Source organism: Medicago sativa, chromosome 7, assembly GCF_051527215.1.
Source record: "Medicago sativa cultivar Bolivia chromosome 7, Bolivia_mono, whole genome shotgun sequence".
Taxonomy (NCBI): domain Eukaryota; kingdom Viridiplantae; phylum Streptophyta; class Magnoliopsida; order Fabales; family Fabaceae; genus Medicago; species Medicago sativa.
The window spans coordinates 19,616,837-19,632,874 of NC_140755.1; the positions used below are offsets into that span (position 1 = coordinate 19,616,837).

Consider the following 16,038-nt stretch of genomic DNA (forward strand, 5'->3'; position numbering starts at 1 on the left):
CCTTCTGCAGATGAAGAAGAAAGAGGATGGTTAAAAATGATTTTTTTTTTGTGTGTATAAAAATGATTAAATTTGTGAATAATTATTAAATGATTTAATTTTAAATAAAATAAGTTAATAAATCAAAAGTAATTCATGTTTTGTATGAGGACTAATTTGTAATAAGGTAAAGTTTAGTCTTAGAGTGGTCCACCATCATGACACTAGCTGACATGACATCAACAATTATACTATTGGCTAAACAAATAACTTTTCCAAAAAAGTCAGTTTCCTAACTGCACTGTAGAAGCAGAGACTCCACCTTGTATTTCTGTAGTTTTGATATTTAATTTATCGTCAGACTTTCGTTAATGAATTTGTCTTTAACGTAAAAAAAACAGTACACTTTACTCAACATCTACAATAATATATGTTCAAATAGTTTTATATTCAAAAACGATTGTCTGTGACGAACTCAAAACGTTGGGGTGATACATGTGCAATTCATTCAAAATACTAGATGTTCAAATAATTGAATAGAAAATAGAATTTGTATAAAACTCGAGTTTGGTCACAGACAAGACCGACTCTTAAGAACTTTGATCTCTTGGACCAACTAAAATAATGGTCTCATTGAGTGGTGGGTGGATGCATTTGTAGGAGTATGTGGGCGCAAGCCCTCGGAAATTTTTTGCACCATTATTCTTTGATTCTCTTTCAGCCAAACTGTTAAAATTAAAGTGTTGATTTGTTTTTTGTGTGATGTGAGGGGTCTAAATCAGAAAAATTATATTATTTCATTTTTCTTCTCTCAAAAAGTGGAAGATAGATTGGGCTCGGTTATTTTTCTTCTCTCAAAAAGTTGAAGATAGATTGGGCTTGGTTACAAGGTTTCAACAACTTTCAACCATGTAAACAATCCAACCTTTCCAACCAATTATTGTACATTACACTTTAATATATAAGACTGTAGAGTTTATTAAACTATTCTATGTGGGACATGTAATGTTTAAAATGTAAGAAACACTAAAAAAACACAACACATATGCTGATTTTTAAGATATATTGGATTCAATTTTCGTTGTTATAAGATTCACCATCTTTTTATTTTGTATGAGATCCCTTTCGCAATGCAATATTAATCTTTATTTTTATTACTATGGCTCTAATTATATTATTTTGTGTGAGGGGTCTAAATCAGAAAAATTATATTATTTCATTTTTCTTCTCTCAAAAAGTGGAAGATAGATTGGGCTTGGTTACAAGGTTTCAACAACTTTCAACCATGTAAACAATCCAACCTTTCCAACCAATTATTGTACATTACACTTTAATATATAAGACTGTAGAGTTTATTAAACTATTCTATGTGGGACATGTAATGTTTAAAATGTAAGAAACACTAAAAAAACACAACACATATGCTGATTTTTAAGATATATTGGATTCAATTTTCGTTGTTATAAGATTCACCATCTTTTTATTTTGTATGAGATCCCTTTCGCAATGCAATATTAATCTTTATTTTTATTACTATGGCTCTAATTATATTTTAGGTTTAAAAAACTCTTGATTAAAAGGAGCATCAAGCAAATAACACGAGGTTTCTTTCTTCAGGTTTTGCTTATGGGAAAGGCTAATCATTCCTAGAGGCATTTTTGGCCGAACTTGACATAACATGTTTTGAGACAATATGCTGAGACTTCTTCAAGTTGGGAAAGATTATATGGTGTTAGCTAGAAAGGATATAAATCATAATAATAAGGGGTAGACTTATTACGAGTCTCAACATTAAGAGACAACAAAAAGTCAAGCTCAAAACTTGAAAGATTGAAAAATTACAGTCTAACAGTGATGTTAACGTTGTAAAGCTAATGTGCACATTGCTTAAAAAAATTGAAGTTTGAGCACTTTAAAAATAAGTTGATCCGGTGTCTTAAGGTTTTGGGTTAATAAGTGGTGTGCAATTCACTTGTGTGCTTGTTGTAGGTCCAATATGGATGATTTGTCTGAGATCTTCTTGTGACTCAACTTGTTCTCTTTATGATCAAAGTTTCAAATTATGCCCTTATCGATGCTTTTATGACAGAGCTGGAACATGATACTCCAGTCACCCAGGTAAACTATGATATTTGCAGAGATTCTTTAGGCTATTTTATATTTAGTTTGTACTTGAACTATTTCTTATTCTAACATCCATTATGTTTTGTTGTAAGGTTAGATTCCATAAGTTGACACTTAGTCTTTGGTGATTTGAAAATATGATTTAGCATGTTTGAACAAATACAATTTACAATTTGAAAATATGACACTTAGTCTTTTGCGAAACTTTTATGGAGGAATTGTAGTTTCATTTCTGGATTTATATTAATCTTGTAGTAGTTACATCTATGCATTTTTCTTTGATGTGGTTTTTTTGTTTTTTCCCCACTAAGTTTATGTCTCAAAATTTACTTAACTTGTAGGATAAAAAAGAAATAGTTTTCAAACCTTCATGTCACAAATCATAATTGAATTGATTCTAATAATATTAAAATTTAAAAGACACGTTGAATCATCATTTTAAAAGAAACTCAAAATATCTTGATTTATTCAAAGAGAAATTAAAATACAGTACATCTAGAATATATGAGGGGTGTCATGGCATCCATGGGCTTCAAAGAAGAACCGCCACGACCTATAATGTATGTGATACTTATTCAACTTAAGCATAGTTTGTTCCAATGATAGAAAAATTAAGCAACTTTATTTTAGGAAATTAAACCACTTTTATGAAACTCACACATTTAACCATTTTTTATTTGTAATTTTTTATTTGAGAAAATAAACCAACTTTTAATTTGATGGTACAACAACTTATTTAAGATAATTCAACCATTTCTTTACTATCCACACCACCACATCGTGGTTCCTTGATAGGTCCGCAAGTGCACGGAAATATCGGTTTTAGTATAAAAGATGTCGAATCCCACAGAGACCAATGTCAAGTACCGTTATCTATTGTCACGTTGTTTATCTAAGGCGATACTAATTAATTTGGTTGCGAAATTGGGAAAAAAACTTTGATTTGATTAAACTTAAAACAAGAGGCCGGAATATAATTTGTGTTGATCGTTGATGCTTGCTAAATTGTATTTTATTATTGTAACAGGACAATATTTTCGCGCGTAAAAAGAATTAATTTAAAGAGGTCGTCAGCTTTCGCGTGTACGACATCGAATCTTGACTTTGTAATCTATTCGACCGCTTTCGCGCGTGCGCCTTACAACGTCAAAACTCCGTTTGAAAAATAATCAATTTACTCTTGAAAAGTTATTTTTAGTAGAAATTTTAATTTAAAGGTCCTGTTAGCTTTCGCATAACTAGTACCGTATTTTAAACTCACAGACGCCAGCTTTCGCGTGTACGACCACAAGTTTAAAATAGCCTTTTTGAAAATTAGAAATTTCTAAATTAATTAAAGAAAACGCTTTCGCTGTATTTCAAAATCAATTCCTAAAAATTCTAAGGTCAGATATAGGTTTCACTCTTTCGATATGAAACCCGTATCACTTTATTTCAGCTTTCACCGTAAACATTCATCGTTAAAAACCAGAATTTTTAGACTTAAAAATAATTCCTGTTACAATTACTAATCATACAAATTAACAGAGCACCATTGGTACGACGTTCATTACATTCCGGACTCTATAAAAATCTACTCTGACATGATATAACTAATAAATAAACAATGGTTCATGCATGCTAATTATTATAATGGAACAGAGAAACACACGAACAAAATAAATGAATAGAAACAAAGTAAACAAGAACCTGTGAGTGATGACTACTCTAAAAATAACAGCCGCGGCATCAGCAGTTGCAAGCAATTGGAATCGAATGGAACCGCAGCAATTTGAACGATGATTAGGAAACCAACGCAACAGTGAACAGCAGCAACAATCAGCAATTTGAATGAAATAACACCAGCAGCAACAGTACTAAATTAGAATTGGAATTTAAAGCAAACAAAACTGTTGACCGCGACAATAATTTAACATGGAACGGTAGCAGCTTATTTGGAATTTAAAGGGAAGAATAAAATAAGGGAACTAAGATCACGTATCAATCCAAAATCAAAGAAAACTAGAACTGAAATTATATATATATATAATTGTACGGTACATAAAGGTTTTGAATGGAAAATAATTTGCAGAACTAAATTGTAAATTGCGGTGGCTAAAAGTAAATTGAAAGCTTAAACAAAAATCTCTAAAAAGCTTCGTGTCTACAACTGATTCTCCAAGGTCTATATATAGGAAAAAATTCAACAGAGAGTGCTTCAGATCATGTCTAAGGTAGTGGAGAATATGGAGGAAGTGGGCAAAGTGCTTCTGAAACGTGAAGACATATTCAACTTGACTCATGTGTTGGACTTTCCTTTCCATCTGACTTGTTGGCCTTTTAACCTTTTTTCTTCTTCTTTTTCCACCACCATTTTTCCTAATAACGACGCGCATGACCTTTAATCAACATATACCTGAAATAGACACACAATACCAACATAACAATGCAAAAATCTAAAGAAATCAAGATCAAAACATGTGTGAGTCGAGTCAAAATAATAGTGCATTTTACATGTTATCAAACTCCCCTACACTTGAACCATTGCTTGTCCTCAAGCAAGAGACAAGGGACAACATCAACATAATTCAGAAAAACATAATCAACTAAAAATCAATTACATTATTATTTTTCAAGGCTTTGTTCTCAGGGTGCACTTATCACAACCTAAACACTTTTCAAAGATCACATCAACCCTACAACAATTTCAAGTGAGTGTGTGTGTGGAGTCCAGCTTTTTATTGCGCCTGTGTAAGAGGTATTATGAGGAAAACAGGTTCTAACTTCAACAGTAAATCAACCGAGAAAAGTCATTTCTTCATTTCATATAAGAGAGATGGGAATTTAGTTAGAATTAAATTAACAATTTAAGCACAAGGGACTGCAGATTGCTTAGGGGCTATCTATCCTCATAGGAAGTCTTTATGGAGAGGGTGTCCTTTCCTCCTAGATTCAAAATCACCCTAAGTAGTGCTGCAAAATTTTTATCATCTCCGCGTAGGAAGTCTTTATGGAGAGGGTGTCCTTTCCCCCTAGCTTTGATGAATTTATTTCCTCTTTTGAGGGATTTGGAACTTAAGCTCAATTTAGGGAGTCACCACCACATTTAGGAAGTCAGAGAGAGAATGTCCTTTCCTCCACATGTTGGTGCCATTCTCCCGCCCCATTTTAGTTTAACAATTTATAACAATAAGGCACATTATTTCCCACACAAACTTATACTACTTTTACTCTGAAGACTTTTAAGGGTCTAAGTTACCATTAAAGTTAGAACGTGCTCCTTAAAATACCTACTCATACACTTACTCAAAGACTGCAACTTTGTGCTTTTCTCAAAAAGAGAATTTTCACAATGAAACTGATATGAGTTTAGTGAGATTTAAAAAGGAAAAGGTGTTTACATGCACAAAATCATCATCAAACTCAACCTTCAAATAAGAAAAACAAATTTATTATTATTATTTTTTTTTTTTGAAAATTTGGGAATTTATTTTATTGGTTCAAGAAATAGGAAAATTAAATAACAAAGCAAAAACACAAGCATAAATGACTCGACAGCACATGCATTGACTCGATAACACTACTTTATTAATGAAAATGAAGATCCTAAACCATTAAGGTGGGAAATTCCTCCCCCACACTTAAAACCTACATTGACCTCAATGAAAATAAACAAAAATATGAGAAAAAGAAAGATATTACCGAGCAAGATCAATCGTCGATAGAATCAACTGGGGCGTGTACATACGCATGATCATGAAGTGGTTTGTACCTGCGGAAATGTTAGCATGAAAATATGGGGGAGGGGGTGGATTATGGTGTTGATCATCTTCGATTGCATCTTTTTATTCACTTAATTAGCTAAAAAAACTAAACTTAAACTCGTGGGTTGCCTCCCACGCAGCGCTTCGTTTAATGTCTGTAGCTCGACTTTTCAGTGCTTGGCCCTTAAGGGGGACACATCACTAGAGTAGCGACATGTCCTATTTTCTCTGCTGGATGGTAGTGCTTCAGTCTCTGGCCGTTTACTATGAACTTTCCGGTGGATCCACTCCAAACTTCAATTGCACCGGATTGGTTAACTTTAGTCACTTCAAATGGTCCACTCCATCTAGAGCGAAGTTTTCCAGGGAAAAGTTTCAGCCTAGAGTTAAATAGCAGTACTAACTCGCCCTCATTGAACTCCCTTCTAGTAATGCGCCTATCATGCCACTTTTTAGTCCTTTCTTTATAGATCAAGGCATTCTCATACGCATCTAACCTCAACTCCTCTAATTCATGCAGGTCTAACATCCTTTTTCCTCCGGCATCACTATGGTTCATGTTCAGGGCTTTGATGGCCCAATATGCTTTATGTTCTAGCTCTACCGGGAGATGGCAGGATTTGCCGTAGACCAGCTTAAAAGGGGTGGTTCCAATGGGTGTTTTGTATGCCGTCCTATAGGCCCAGAGCGCATCATTTAACTTTGAAGACCAGTCTTTCCTTGAAACAGAGACAATTTTCTCTAGGATTTGCTTAATTTCTCTGTTAGAGATTTCTGCCATTCCGTTTGTCTGTGGATGATAAGGGGTAACCGCTCTGTGCCGCACTCCGTACTTTGTCATAAGGTTTTCAAATATTTTTGATATAAAGTGAGATCCACCATCACTGATGACAAGCCTAGGGACACCAAATCTTGGGAATATGACGTTTTTGAACATCTTAACCACTACTTTTGCATCATTAGTGGGAGAGGCAATGGCCTCGATCCATTTTGACACGTAGTCCACAGCAACAAGTATGTATTTATTTCCCATCGATGACGGAAAAGGACCCATAAAATCAATTCCCCAGACGTCAAAGACTTCCACTTCCAAGATGTATTTTTGGGGCATTTCATGTCTCCCGGAGATGTTTCCGGTGCGCTGACATCGATCACATTCCATAGTGAAAATATGAACATCTCGGAACATGGTGGGCCAGAAAAGGCCAGCTTGAAGGATCTTTGCAGCAGTTTTAGACTTACCCATATGTCCTCCACATGGCGAGGAGTGGCAGTGGGTAATGACACTTTCTATCTCATCTTCTGGGATACATCGACGGAAGATTCCATCAACACCTCTCTTAAATAAAAGGGGGTCATCCCAGTAGTATTGCTTAAGGTCATGGAAAAACTTTTTCTTTTGCTGATAGGTCAGATCGGGAGGCAGAACTCCAGCAGATAGGTAGTTGATGATATCAGCGTACCATGGAACTGTAGTTTTACCCAAAGCTAATGCCTCCTCTGGGTCCTTTTTTATGCTTGAGCTTCCTTCCTCTAGGAAGTCTACAAGATGACCATATCTAGGTGCCTCAGCTCTAACAAATGCCACCAACCTATCATAAGGGAAATGGTCATTTATGGGCAATTCTTCCACTTTACCATCATTGATTCTTGACAAGTGATCCGCTACTACATTCTCTGTTCCCTTTTTATCTCGGATCTCCATGTCAAACTCTTGAAGCAGTAGTATCCACCGAATAAGTCTCGGTTTTGCATCTTTCTTGCTTAGTAGGTACCTGATAGCTGCATGGTCTGTGTAAATGATAATCTTCGATCCCACTAGATAGGAACGAAACTTATCAATTGCAAAAACAATGGCTAGAAGCTCCTTTTCAGTCGTGGCATAATTAATCTGAGCTTCGTCAAGTGTCCTACTAGCGTAATAGATTGCATGTAATTTCTTATCTTTGCGCTGTCCCAAAACAGCACCTACTGCATAATCACTAGCGTCGCACATGATCTCAAATGGTTGGTTCCAATCTGGAGGTTGCATTATAGGGGCAGAGATCAATGCACGTTTCAGCAGTTGGAAAGACTCAAGGCATTGTTCATCGAAGATGAATTCAGCGTCTTTCATCAAAAGGCCAGTTAATGGCTTGGTGATTTTTGAGAAGTCTTTGATGAACCGCCGGTAGAAACCAGCATGTCCCAGAAAACTACGGACCTCTCTTACAGTTGTGGGAGGCTGCAAATTCTCAATAACTTCAATTTTTGCTTTGTCAACCTCGATTCCTCTGTTGGACACCACATGGCCAAGGACTATGCCTTCATTTACCATAAAGTGGCACTTTTCCCAGTTTAACACGAGGTTGACCTTTACACACCTCTCCAATACTTTCTCCAAGTTGGCTAGACATTTTTCAAAACTTGAACCGCACACAGAAAAGTCATCCATGAAAACTTCCATAATGTCTTCTAGGAAGTCGGCAAAGATTGCCATCATGCATCTCTGAAATGTTGCAGGTGCGTTACACAGTCCGAATGGCATTCGCCGGTAGGCAAATGTGCCATATGGGCATGTGAAAGTAGTTTTCTCTTGGTCGTCCGGGTGAATTGGGATTTGAAAGAATCCCGAATAACCGTCCAGGTAGCAAAAATACGAGTGCCTAGCTAAACGCTCAAGCATCTGGTCTATGAACGGGAGAGGAAAATGATCCTTCCTGGTTGCTTTGTTTAGCTTTCTATAATCAATGCACATCCTCCATCCCGTTACTGTGCGCTTGGCGACTGAGTCTCCTTTCTCGTTCTGCACCACCGTCATGCCACCTTTCTTTGGTACCACGTGCACCGGACTAACCCACTTACTATCAGATATAGGATAGATAATCCCAGCATCAAGAAGCTTCATTACTTCTTTCTTTACCACTTCGCTCATGTTAGGGTTCAGTCTCCTCTGATGCTCTCTAGAGGTTTTAGAATCCTCTTCTAGCATAATCCTGTGCATACAAACAGAGGGACTGATTCCCGTGAGATCATTAATTGTGTAACCTATTGCTTTGGGATATCTTCTTAACACATCAAGGAGTTTCTTTGTTTCCTCTTTTCCTAGGTTGGCATTAACTATGACTGGGTGATTCAATTCACTGTCTAAAAACTCATATCTAAGGCTTTGGGGAAGTTCTTTGAGCTCTATCTTTGGTTGCTCTGGTTCAGGCATCGGATCAGGAGTAAGGTCGAGGCATTCTAGAAGTTGAGAAATATCATCCTCGTCTTCCTTTAGTTCCTCTGTCGAAGTCGCAACCATCATCTCAGTTGGTGGAGCTTCTGACGACAGTTCCTTAATGCATTCATCAATTATGTCAACAAAGAAACATGTGTCATTTATGGCAGGGCCTTTCATGAATTTAGACAGTATGAACTCAATCTTTTCTTCACCAACCTCAAAGGTAAGCTTTCCTCTCTTTACATCAATAATAGCACCGGCAGTGGCTAGAAAGGGTCTTCCTAGGAGGATTGGGGTGTGAGAGTCTTCACTTATGTCCATGACAACAAAATCAGTGGGAATGTATAACTGACCGATTCTTAAAGGAACATCTTCCAGTATTCCGACTGGGTATTTTATGGAACGGTCAGCTAATTGTAAGGACATTTTGGTTGGTTTCAACTCTCCTAGATTTAGCCTCTTACAGATAGACAAAGGTATCAGACTCACGCTAGCACCTAAATCACACAGAGCTTTATCGATGATATGGTTACCGATGACACAAGGAATTGAAAAACTCCCTGGATCTTTTAGCTTTGGCGGCATCTTATTTTGAATGATGGCGCTGCACTCCTCAGTAAGTGCTACGGTACCATCGTCATCGATCTTCCTCTTGTTGGTCAGTATCTCCTTTAGGAATTTAGCATACGAAGGCATTTGAGTTATCGCCTCCGAGAAAGGAATACTGAGATGAAGCGTCTTTAGAAGCTCTACGAACTTCTTAAACTGACCTTCCGTTTTAGACTTGGCGAGTCTTTGAGGGTAAGGGATTTGAGGTTTGTATGGAGGAGGGGGTACATAAGGTTTTTCTTTTTCACTCTCCACTACCTCCTTAGGCTTGGATGTTTGCCCATGGTCAACGAGTTCATTCTCAGTGTTTTTGTCAGAGTCAATACCTTTTCCTACGTCCCGGTCTCTAACTCTCACAGCAACGGGATCTTCTAACTCTGTTCCGCTTCGAAGCGTTATAGCGTTAGCGTGTCCCTTGGGGTTTGGTTGCGGTTGGCCTGGGAATGTTCCGGATGGGGCAGCAGTAGCTGCCTGCTGTTGGGCCACTTGGGAAATCTGCGTTTCTAGCATTTTATTATGGGTGGCCATAGCATCAACTTTGTTTGCCAACTGCTTAATCAATTCATTTGTATGAATGTTTTGATTCATGAACTCTTTGTTTTGCTGAGTTTGAGCCAAAATGAAGTTTTCCATCATAAGTTCCAGGTTTGACTTTTTTGGAGCAGCAGGAGCAACAGGGGCTCCTCTTTGGCCTTGAAAACCAGGGGGATTTGCAGGTGCAGGACTGGGCGCAAAGGTAGGATTGTTATTCTTGTAGGAAAAATTAAGGTGGTTTCTCAATCCAGGGTTGTTCGTGTTAGAGTACGGGTTACCTTGCGCATAGTTTGCCTGATCGGTTCCAGCTAGCAATTGACATTCGGCGGCGATGTGCCCAAGGACTCCACAAATTTCGCAATTTGGAGTCACAGCAGCAGCAGTAGCTGGTGGAGCGAGGGACAAGTTGTCAAGCTTATGGTACAACGCATCCACTCTAGCATTCATGTGGTCAAGGTTGCTAACTTCGTACATTCCTGCTTTGGGTTGTGTTTTCTCCACTTGAGCGCGTTCGCTCCCCCACTGGTAATGGTTTTGCGCCATGTCTTCGATAAGAGCATAAGCGTCATTAAACGGTTTGTTCATGAGAGCACCTCCCGCAGCAGCATCAAGGGTCATTCTTGTGTTATACAACAGACCATTGTAGAAGGTATGAATTATGAGCCACTTCTCTAGTCCATGGTGTGGGCAAGCTCTCATTAATTCCTTGTATCTCTCCCATGCTTCGAAAAGCGACTCACCGTCTGTCTGCCTAAAACAGGTGATTTGGTTCCTGAGTTGTGCCGTTTTGCTCGGCGGAAAGTATCTAGCTAGGAACGCCTTCTTGAGCTCATTCCATGTTGTAATGGAATTGGACGGTAGGGATTGTAGCCACGCTCTGGCTCGGTCCCTTAGGGAGAATGGGAATAGGCGCAAACGAATGGCTTCAGGGTCGACGCCATTTGCCTTTAACGTATTTGCGAACTGCACGAAGACAGAAAGGTGCAAGTTCGGATCCTCCGTCGGGTTTCCGGAGAATTGGTTCTGCTGCACTATTTGCAGCAGAGATGGTTTGAGTTCGAAATTGTTCGCCGCAATCGCGGGACGAACAATGCTCGTATGAGGCTCCTCGTCAGAGGGCACAGCGAATTCCTTAAGTGGCCGATTATCGTTAGCGTCGCCCATTTCTGTCTGAGTTTCAGACTCTAAAGGTGTTTCAAGTTGTAGTCTGCGTCTTACTCGGAAGTAGCGCTCGATTTCGTCTATGGGTCTTATAAGATTATCGGCACTTTTCGTTCTTCGCATGCAATTTTTTGATTTTTTTTTAAATAAATAAAATAAAATAAAATGCCTTAGTCTATACGGTGCGACAACGGAGTTACGATATTGTCAAAATTGGTCCCCGGCAACGGCGCCAAAAACTTGATAGGTCCGCAAGTGCACGGAAATATCGGTTTTAGTATAAAAGATGTCGAATCCCACAGAGACCAATGTCAAGTACCGTTATCTATTGTCACGTTGTTTATCTAAGGCGATACTAATTAATTTGGTTGCGAAATTGGGAAAAAAACTTTGATTTGATTAAACTTAAAACAAGAGGCCGGAATATAATTTGTGTTGATCGTTGATGCTTGCTAAATTGTATTTTATTATTGTAACAGGACAATATTTTCGCGCGTAAAAAGAATTAATTTAAAGAGGTCGTCAGCTTTCGCGTGTACGACATCGAATCTTGACTTTGTAATCTATTCGACCGCTTTCGCGCGTGCGCCTTACAACGTCAAAACTCCGTTTGAAAAATAATCAATTTACTCTTGAAAAGTTATTTTTAGTAGAAATTTTAATTTAAAGGTCCTGTTAGCTTTCGCATAACTAGTACCGTATTTTAAACTCACAGACGCCAGCTTTCGCGTGTACGACCACAAGTTTAAAATAGCCTTTTTGAAAATTAGAAATTTCTAAATTAATTAAAGAAAACGCTTTCGCTGTATTTCAAAATCAATTCCTAAAAATTCTAAGGTCAGATATAGGTTTCACTCTTTCGATATGAAACCCGTATCACTTTATTTCAGCTTTCACCGTAAACATTCATCGTTAAAAACCAGAATTTTTAGACTTAAAAATAATTCCTGTTACAATTACTAATCATACAAATTAACAGAGCACCATTGGTACGACGTTCATTACATTCCGGACTCTATAAAAATCTACTCTGACATGATATAACTAATAAATAAACAATGGTTCATGCATGCTAATTATTATAATGGAACAGAGAAACACACGAACAAAATAAATGAATAGAAACAAAGTAAACAAGAACCTGTGAGTGATGACTACTCTAAAAATAACAGCCGCGGCATCAGCAGTTGCAAGCAATTGGAATCGAATGGAACCGCAGCAATTTGAACGATGATTAGGAAACCAACGCAACAGTGAACAGCAGCAACAATCAGCAATTTGAATGAAATAACACCAGCAGCAACAGTACTAAATTAGAATTGGAATTTAAAGCAAACAAAACTGTTGACCGCGACAATAATTTAACATGGAACGGTAGCAGCTTATTTGGAATTTAAAGGGAAGAATAAAATAAGGGAACTAAGATCACGTATCAATCCAAAATCAAAGAAAACTAGAACTGAAATTATATATATATATAATTGTACGGTACATAAAGGTTTTGAATGGAAAATAATTTGCAGAACTAAATTGTAAATTGCGGTGGCTAAAAGTAAATTGAAAGCTTAAACAAAAATCTCTAAAAAGCTTCGTGTCTACAACTGATTCTCCAAGGTCTATATATAGGAAAAAATTCAACAGAGAGTGCTTCAGATCATGTCTAAGGTAGTGGAGAATATGGAGGAAGTGGGCAAAGTGCTTCTGAAACGTGAAGACATATTCAACTTGACTCATGTGTTGGACTTTCCTTTCCATCTGACTTGTTGGCCTTTTAACCTTTTTTCTTCTTCTTTTTCCACCACCATTTTTCCTAATAACGACGCGCATGACCTTTAATCAACATATACCTGAAATAGACACACAATACCAACATAACAATGCAAAAATCTAAAGAAATCAAGATCAAAACATGTGTGAGTCGAGTCAAAATAATAGTGCATTTTACATGTTATCATTCCTCCAATGATATTTATTAGCTTCATTAAAGTTTTTATCCCTTTATTACCTTCTTTTTTTGTTTTCGCACCGGTTTCCGACCCATCAATGGTGGGTGACTAATCCGGTTCGTGCGTAGAGGCATGCGCACTGACCAAGCGTTGTTCTCCCATGTGAATCGAACCCAATATTCCTCGGATACGTCATTGGAATGAGCTCATTGCCACTGAAGCCCAAGCAACTTGGGAAATTATACCCTATACCCATACATCTAATCTTTTACCCCTACAAATCATGTAAACTACCAATTTTACCCTTTTTGTCATTTGATTTCACCCCACATAATTTTTCAGAAAACAAGAATGATGGTTTCTAGATTCATTATTCTTCCCCAACAACAATATTTCTGTACAACCCATTCATGTTCATCCTCATGTACCCCTCGTTTGCAGATCATTGCACTCATCATGTAACCCTCATTTTCACACAAGCCAATAACAATGTTTTGCTAAGAGATTTAAAATATTTGACCTTGCATATTCACGGTTTCAGGAAAAAACGTGAATTAGAAAGAACTGATTTTAGATCTCGAAAGTTTCTTGAAATGATCAACATGGAAAAAATACCAAATAATTGTGTGATTAGCTTGAAATCATCTATATATGTTTACAAAGAATCCCACTGAACAAACCCGCAACTCGGATATAAGTTGAAAATAAACCAGTGGCTTGATATCTGATACTTATTAAGCAAGATAAAGAAAAACATTTCAGTTATTGACTCAATGGAGGGAGTCTCTAAAAGTGGGGATGGAAGCAAGGTCCAATGAAATTGCAGGTTGAATTTTGGAGTATTCAATGTCGGAAAAGTTTTGCGGGTGGAAAGTTTTGCCGGTGAAATGTTTTGTGGGGTGAAGTCAAATGACAAGGGTAATGCTGATATTTTCAATGATATGTAGGGGTAAAGGATTAAATGCAAGGGGTATATGGTATAATTTCCAGCAACTTGGTTCCTTTATTACCTTTTTAAAATTGAACTTTCTGGTCCATTAAAAGTGATCTTAACTCACACCTTTTTCTTTTTGACATAAATACCCATATTTTTTCTTTTTGAGAAGGAAAAAAAGGAAGGGACAAAGGTGTAATTCTATTTTAATCATTAATGTTTTTATTTTTGCGACTGAAATCATTAATGTTTTTTATCTCATTTTTTTTTTTTGTTCTTCTCTCTCTTTCAGGTTCCATTTTTCTATTCTTCTTCCATTCATTTTCATGGACTTTCTAATTACCATCGCCACCTATGGAATTTCTAATTACCATCGCCACGTTCAACGTAATTTTATCCCTAATCACAAATCTCCCATATAGTTTTTTTTTTACCAAGTTAATCATTTATGTTGTACAACATTTACCCCATTATTATTTTCTAGCTACACCGGAGTTGGATTTAGCATCAAGATCTATTACCAACTACAAAATTATTGTGAAAGTTATTCAATAGTTTGATGTATACTACAACTGTACACAACGTTAAAAAATGTTAATTTGGTTTTTTAGTGGTGACAAGACAAGCCCAAATCAACAAAATTATATTTTTTTATTAATGTTTAATAAAATTATAAATTAAAAAAAAATCATACGTTCTTCATTTTTCTTCTCTATTATTCTCATAATTCTCTTTATCTTCATCTCCATCAACCTTCATCAAATTAAAAATAAAAACTCAAGATAAAATAAAATACAATATATTACTTATTTATTCTATTAAAAATAAATAAATATAAAATACGATATATTATTTATTTATTCTATTAAAAATAAATAAATAAGACCTAAAAATGAAAGACGGCATTAAAAGAGGGTGTTAAAATAATAGAAGTTTTCTATATGACAAAATGTTAGTAACTCAATATTGAGTTTTAAAAAGTGGGAAACAATATGGATAGATAAAATAAAATACAATATATTATTTATTTATTCTATTAAAAATAAATAAATAAGACCTAAAAATGAAAGACGGCATTAAAAGAGGGTGTTAAAATAATAGAAGTTTTCTATATGACAAAATGTTAGTAACTCAATATTGAGTTTTAAAAAGTGGGAAATATGACAAAATGTTAGTAACTCAATATTGAGTTTTAAACAAAAACAAAAAGTGGGAAACAATATGGATAACAATATGGATAGGTTACAAGTTTAAACCTTATACCATGTAACCAACCCACTATTTCCAACCATTTAATATACATTACACTTTAATATATAAAAACTATAAAGCTTATTAAACTATTCTATGTGGGACATATAAAGTTTAAAATGTTAAAAACACTAAAAAAGACACAGCACATACACTGATTTTTAGGATACTAGATTCTACTTTCAATGTTCAGATTCACCACATTTTTATTCTATATGAGATTCCTATTCGTAATGCAATATTAATCATTGTTTTTATTACTATCGCTCTAATTATATTTTAGGTTGAATCTTGATTAAAAGGGGCATCAAGCAAACAAACAGAAGCTTCTTTCTTCAGGTTTTGCTTATGGGATTTGGGAAAGGCTAGTCATTCCTAGAGCCATTTTTGGCAGAACTTGACATAACATGTTTTTTTGAGATAATATGCCGAGACTTTCTTAAGTTGGGAAAAATTATATGGTGTTAGCTAGAAAGGATATAAATCATAATAATAAGTGGTAGACTTATTACGAGTCTCAACGTTAAGAGACAACAAAAAGTCAAGCTCAAAGCA

General features: G+C 36.3%; 1 protein-coding gene and 1 non-coding gene across 2 annotated transcripts; one reads left to right on the top strand and one right to left on the bottom strand.

The window, feature by feature from the left end:
* Positions 1 to 2,945: 2,945 nt before the first annotated feature.
* Positions 2,946 to 13,300, bottom strand: LOC146904868 (uncharacterized). The gene has a single exon (XM_085725894.1). The coding sequence runs from the start codon at positions 11,473 to 11,475 to the stop codon at positions 6,031 to 6,033; it is 5,445 nt and encodes a 1,814-aa protein (XP_085582020.1). The 5' UTR covers positions 11,476 to 13,300; the 3' UTR covers positions 2,946 to 6,030.
* On the top strand, positions 10,865 to 10,971 carry LOC146904869 (small nucleolar RNA R71). The gene has a single exon (XR_015020855.1). It is a non-coding gene; the product is annotated as a small nucleolar RNA R71 (small nucleolar RNA).
* Positions 13,301 to 16,038: the final 2,738 nt, after the last annotated feature.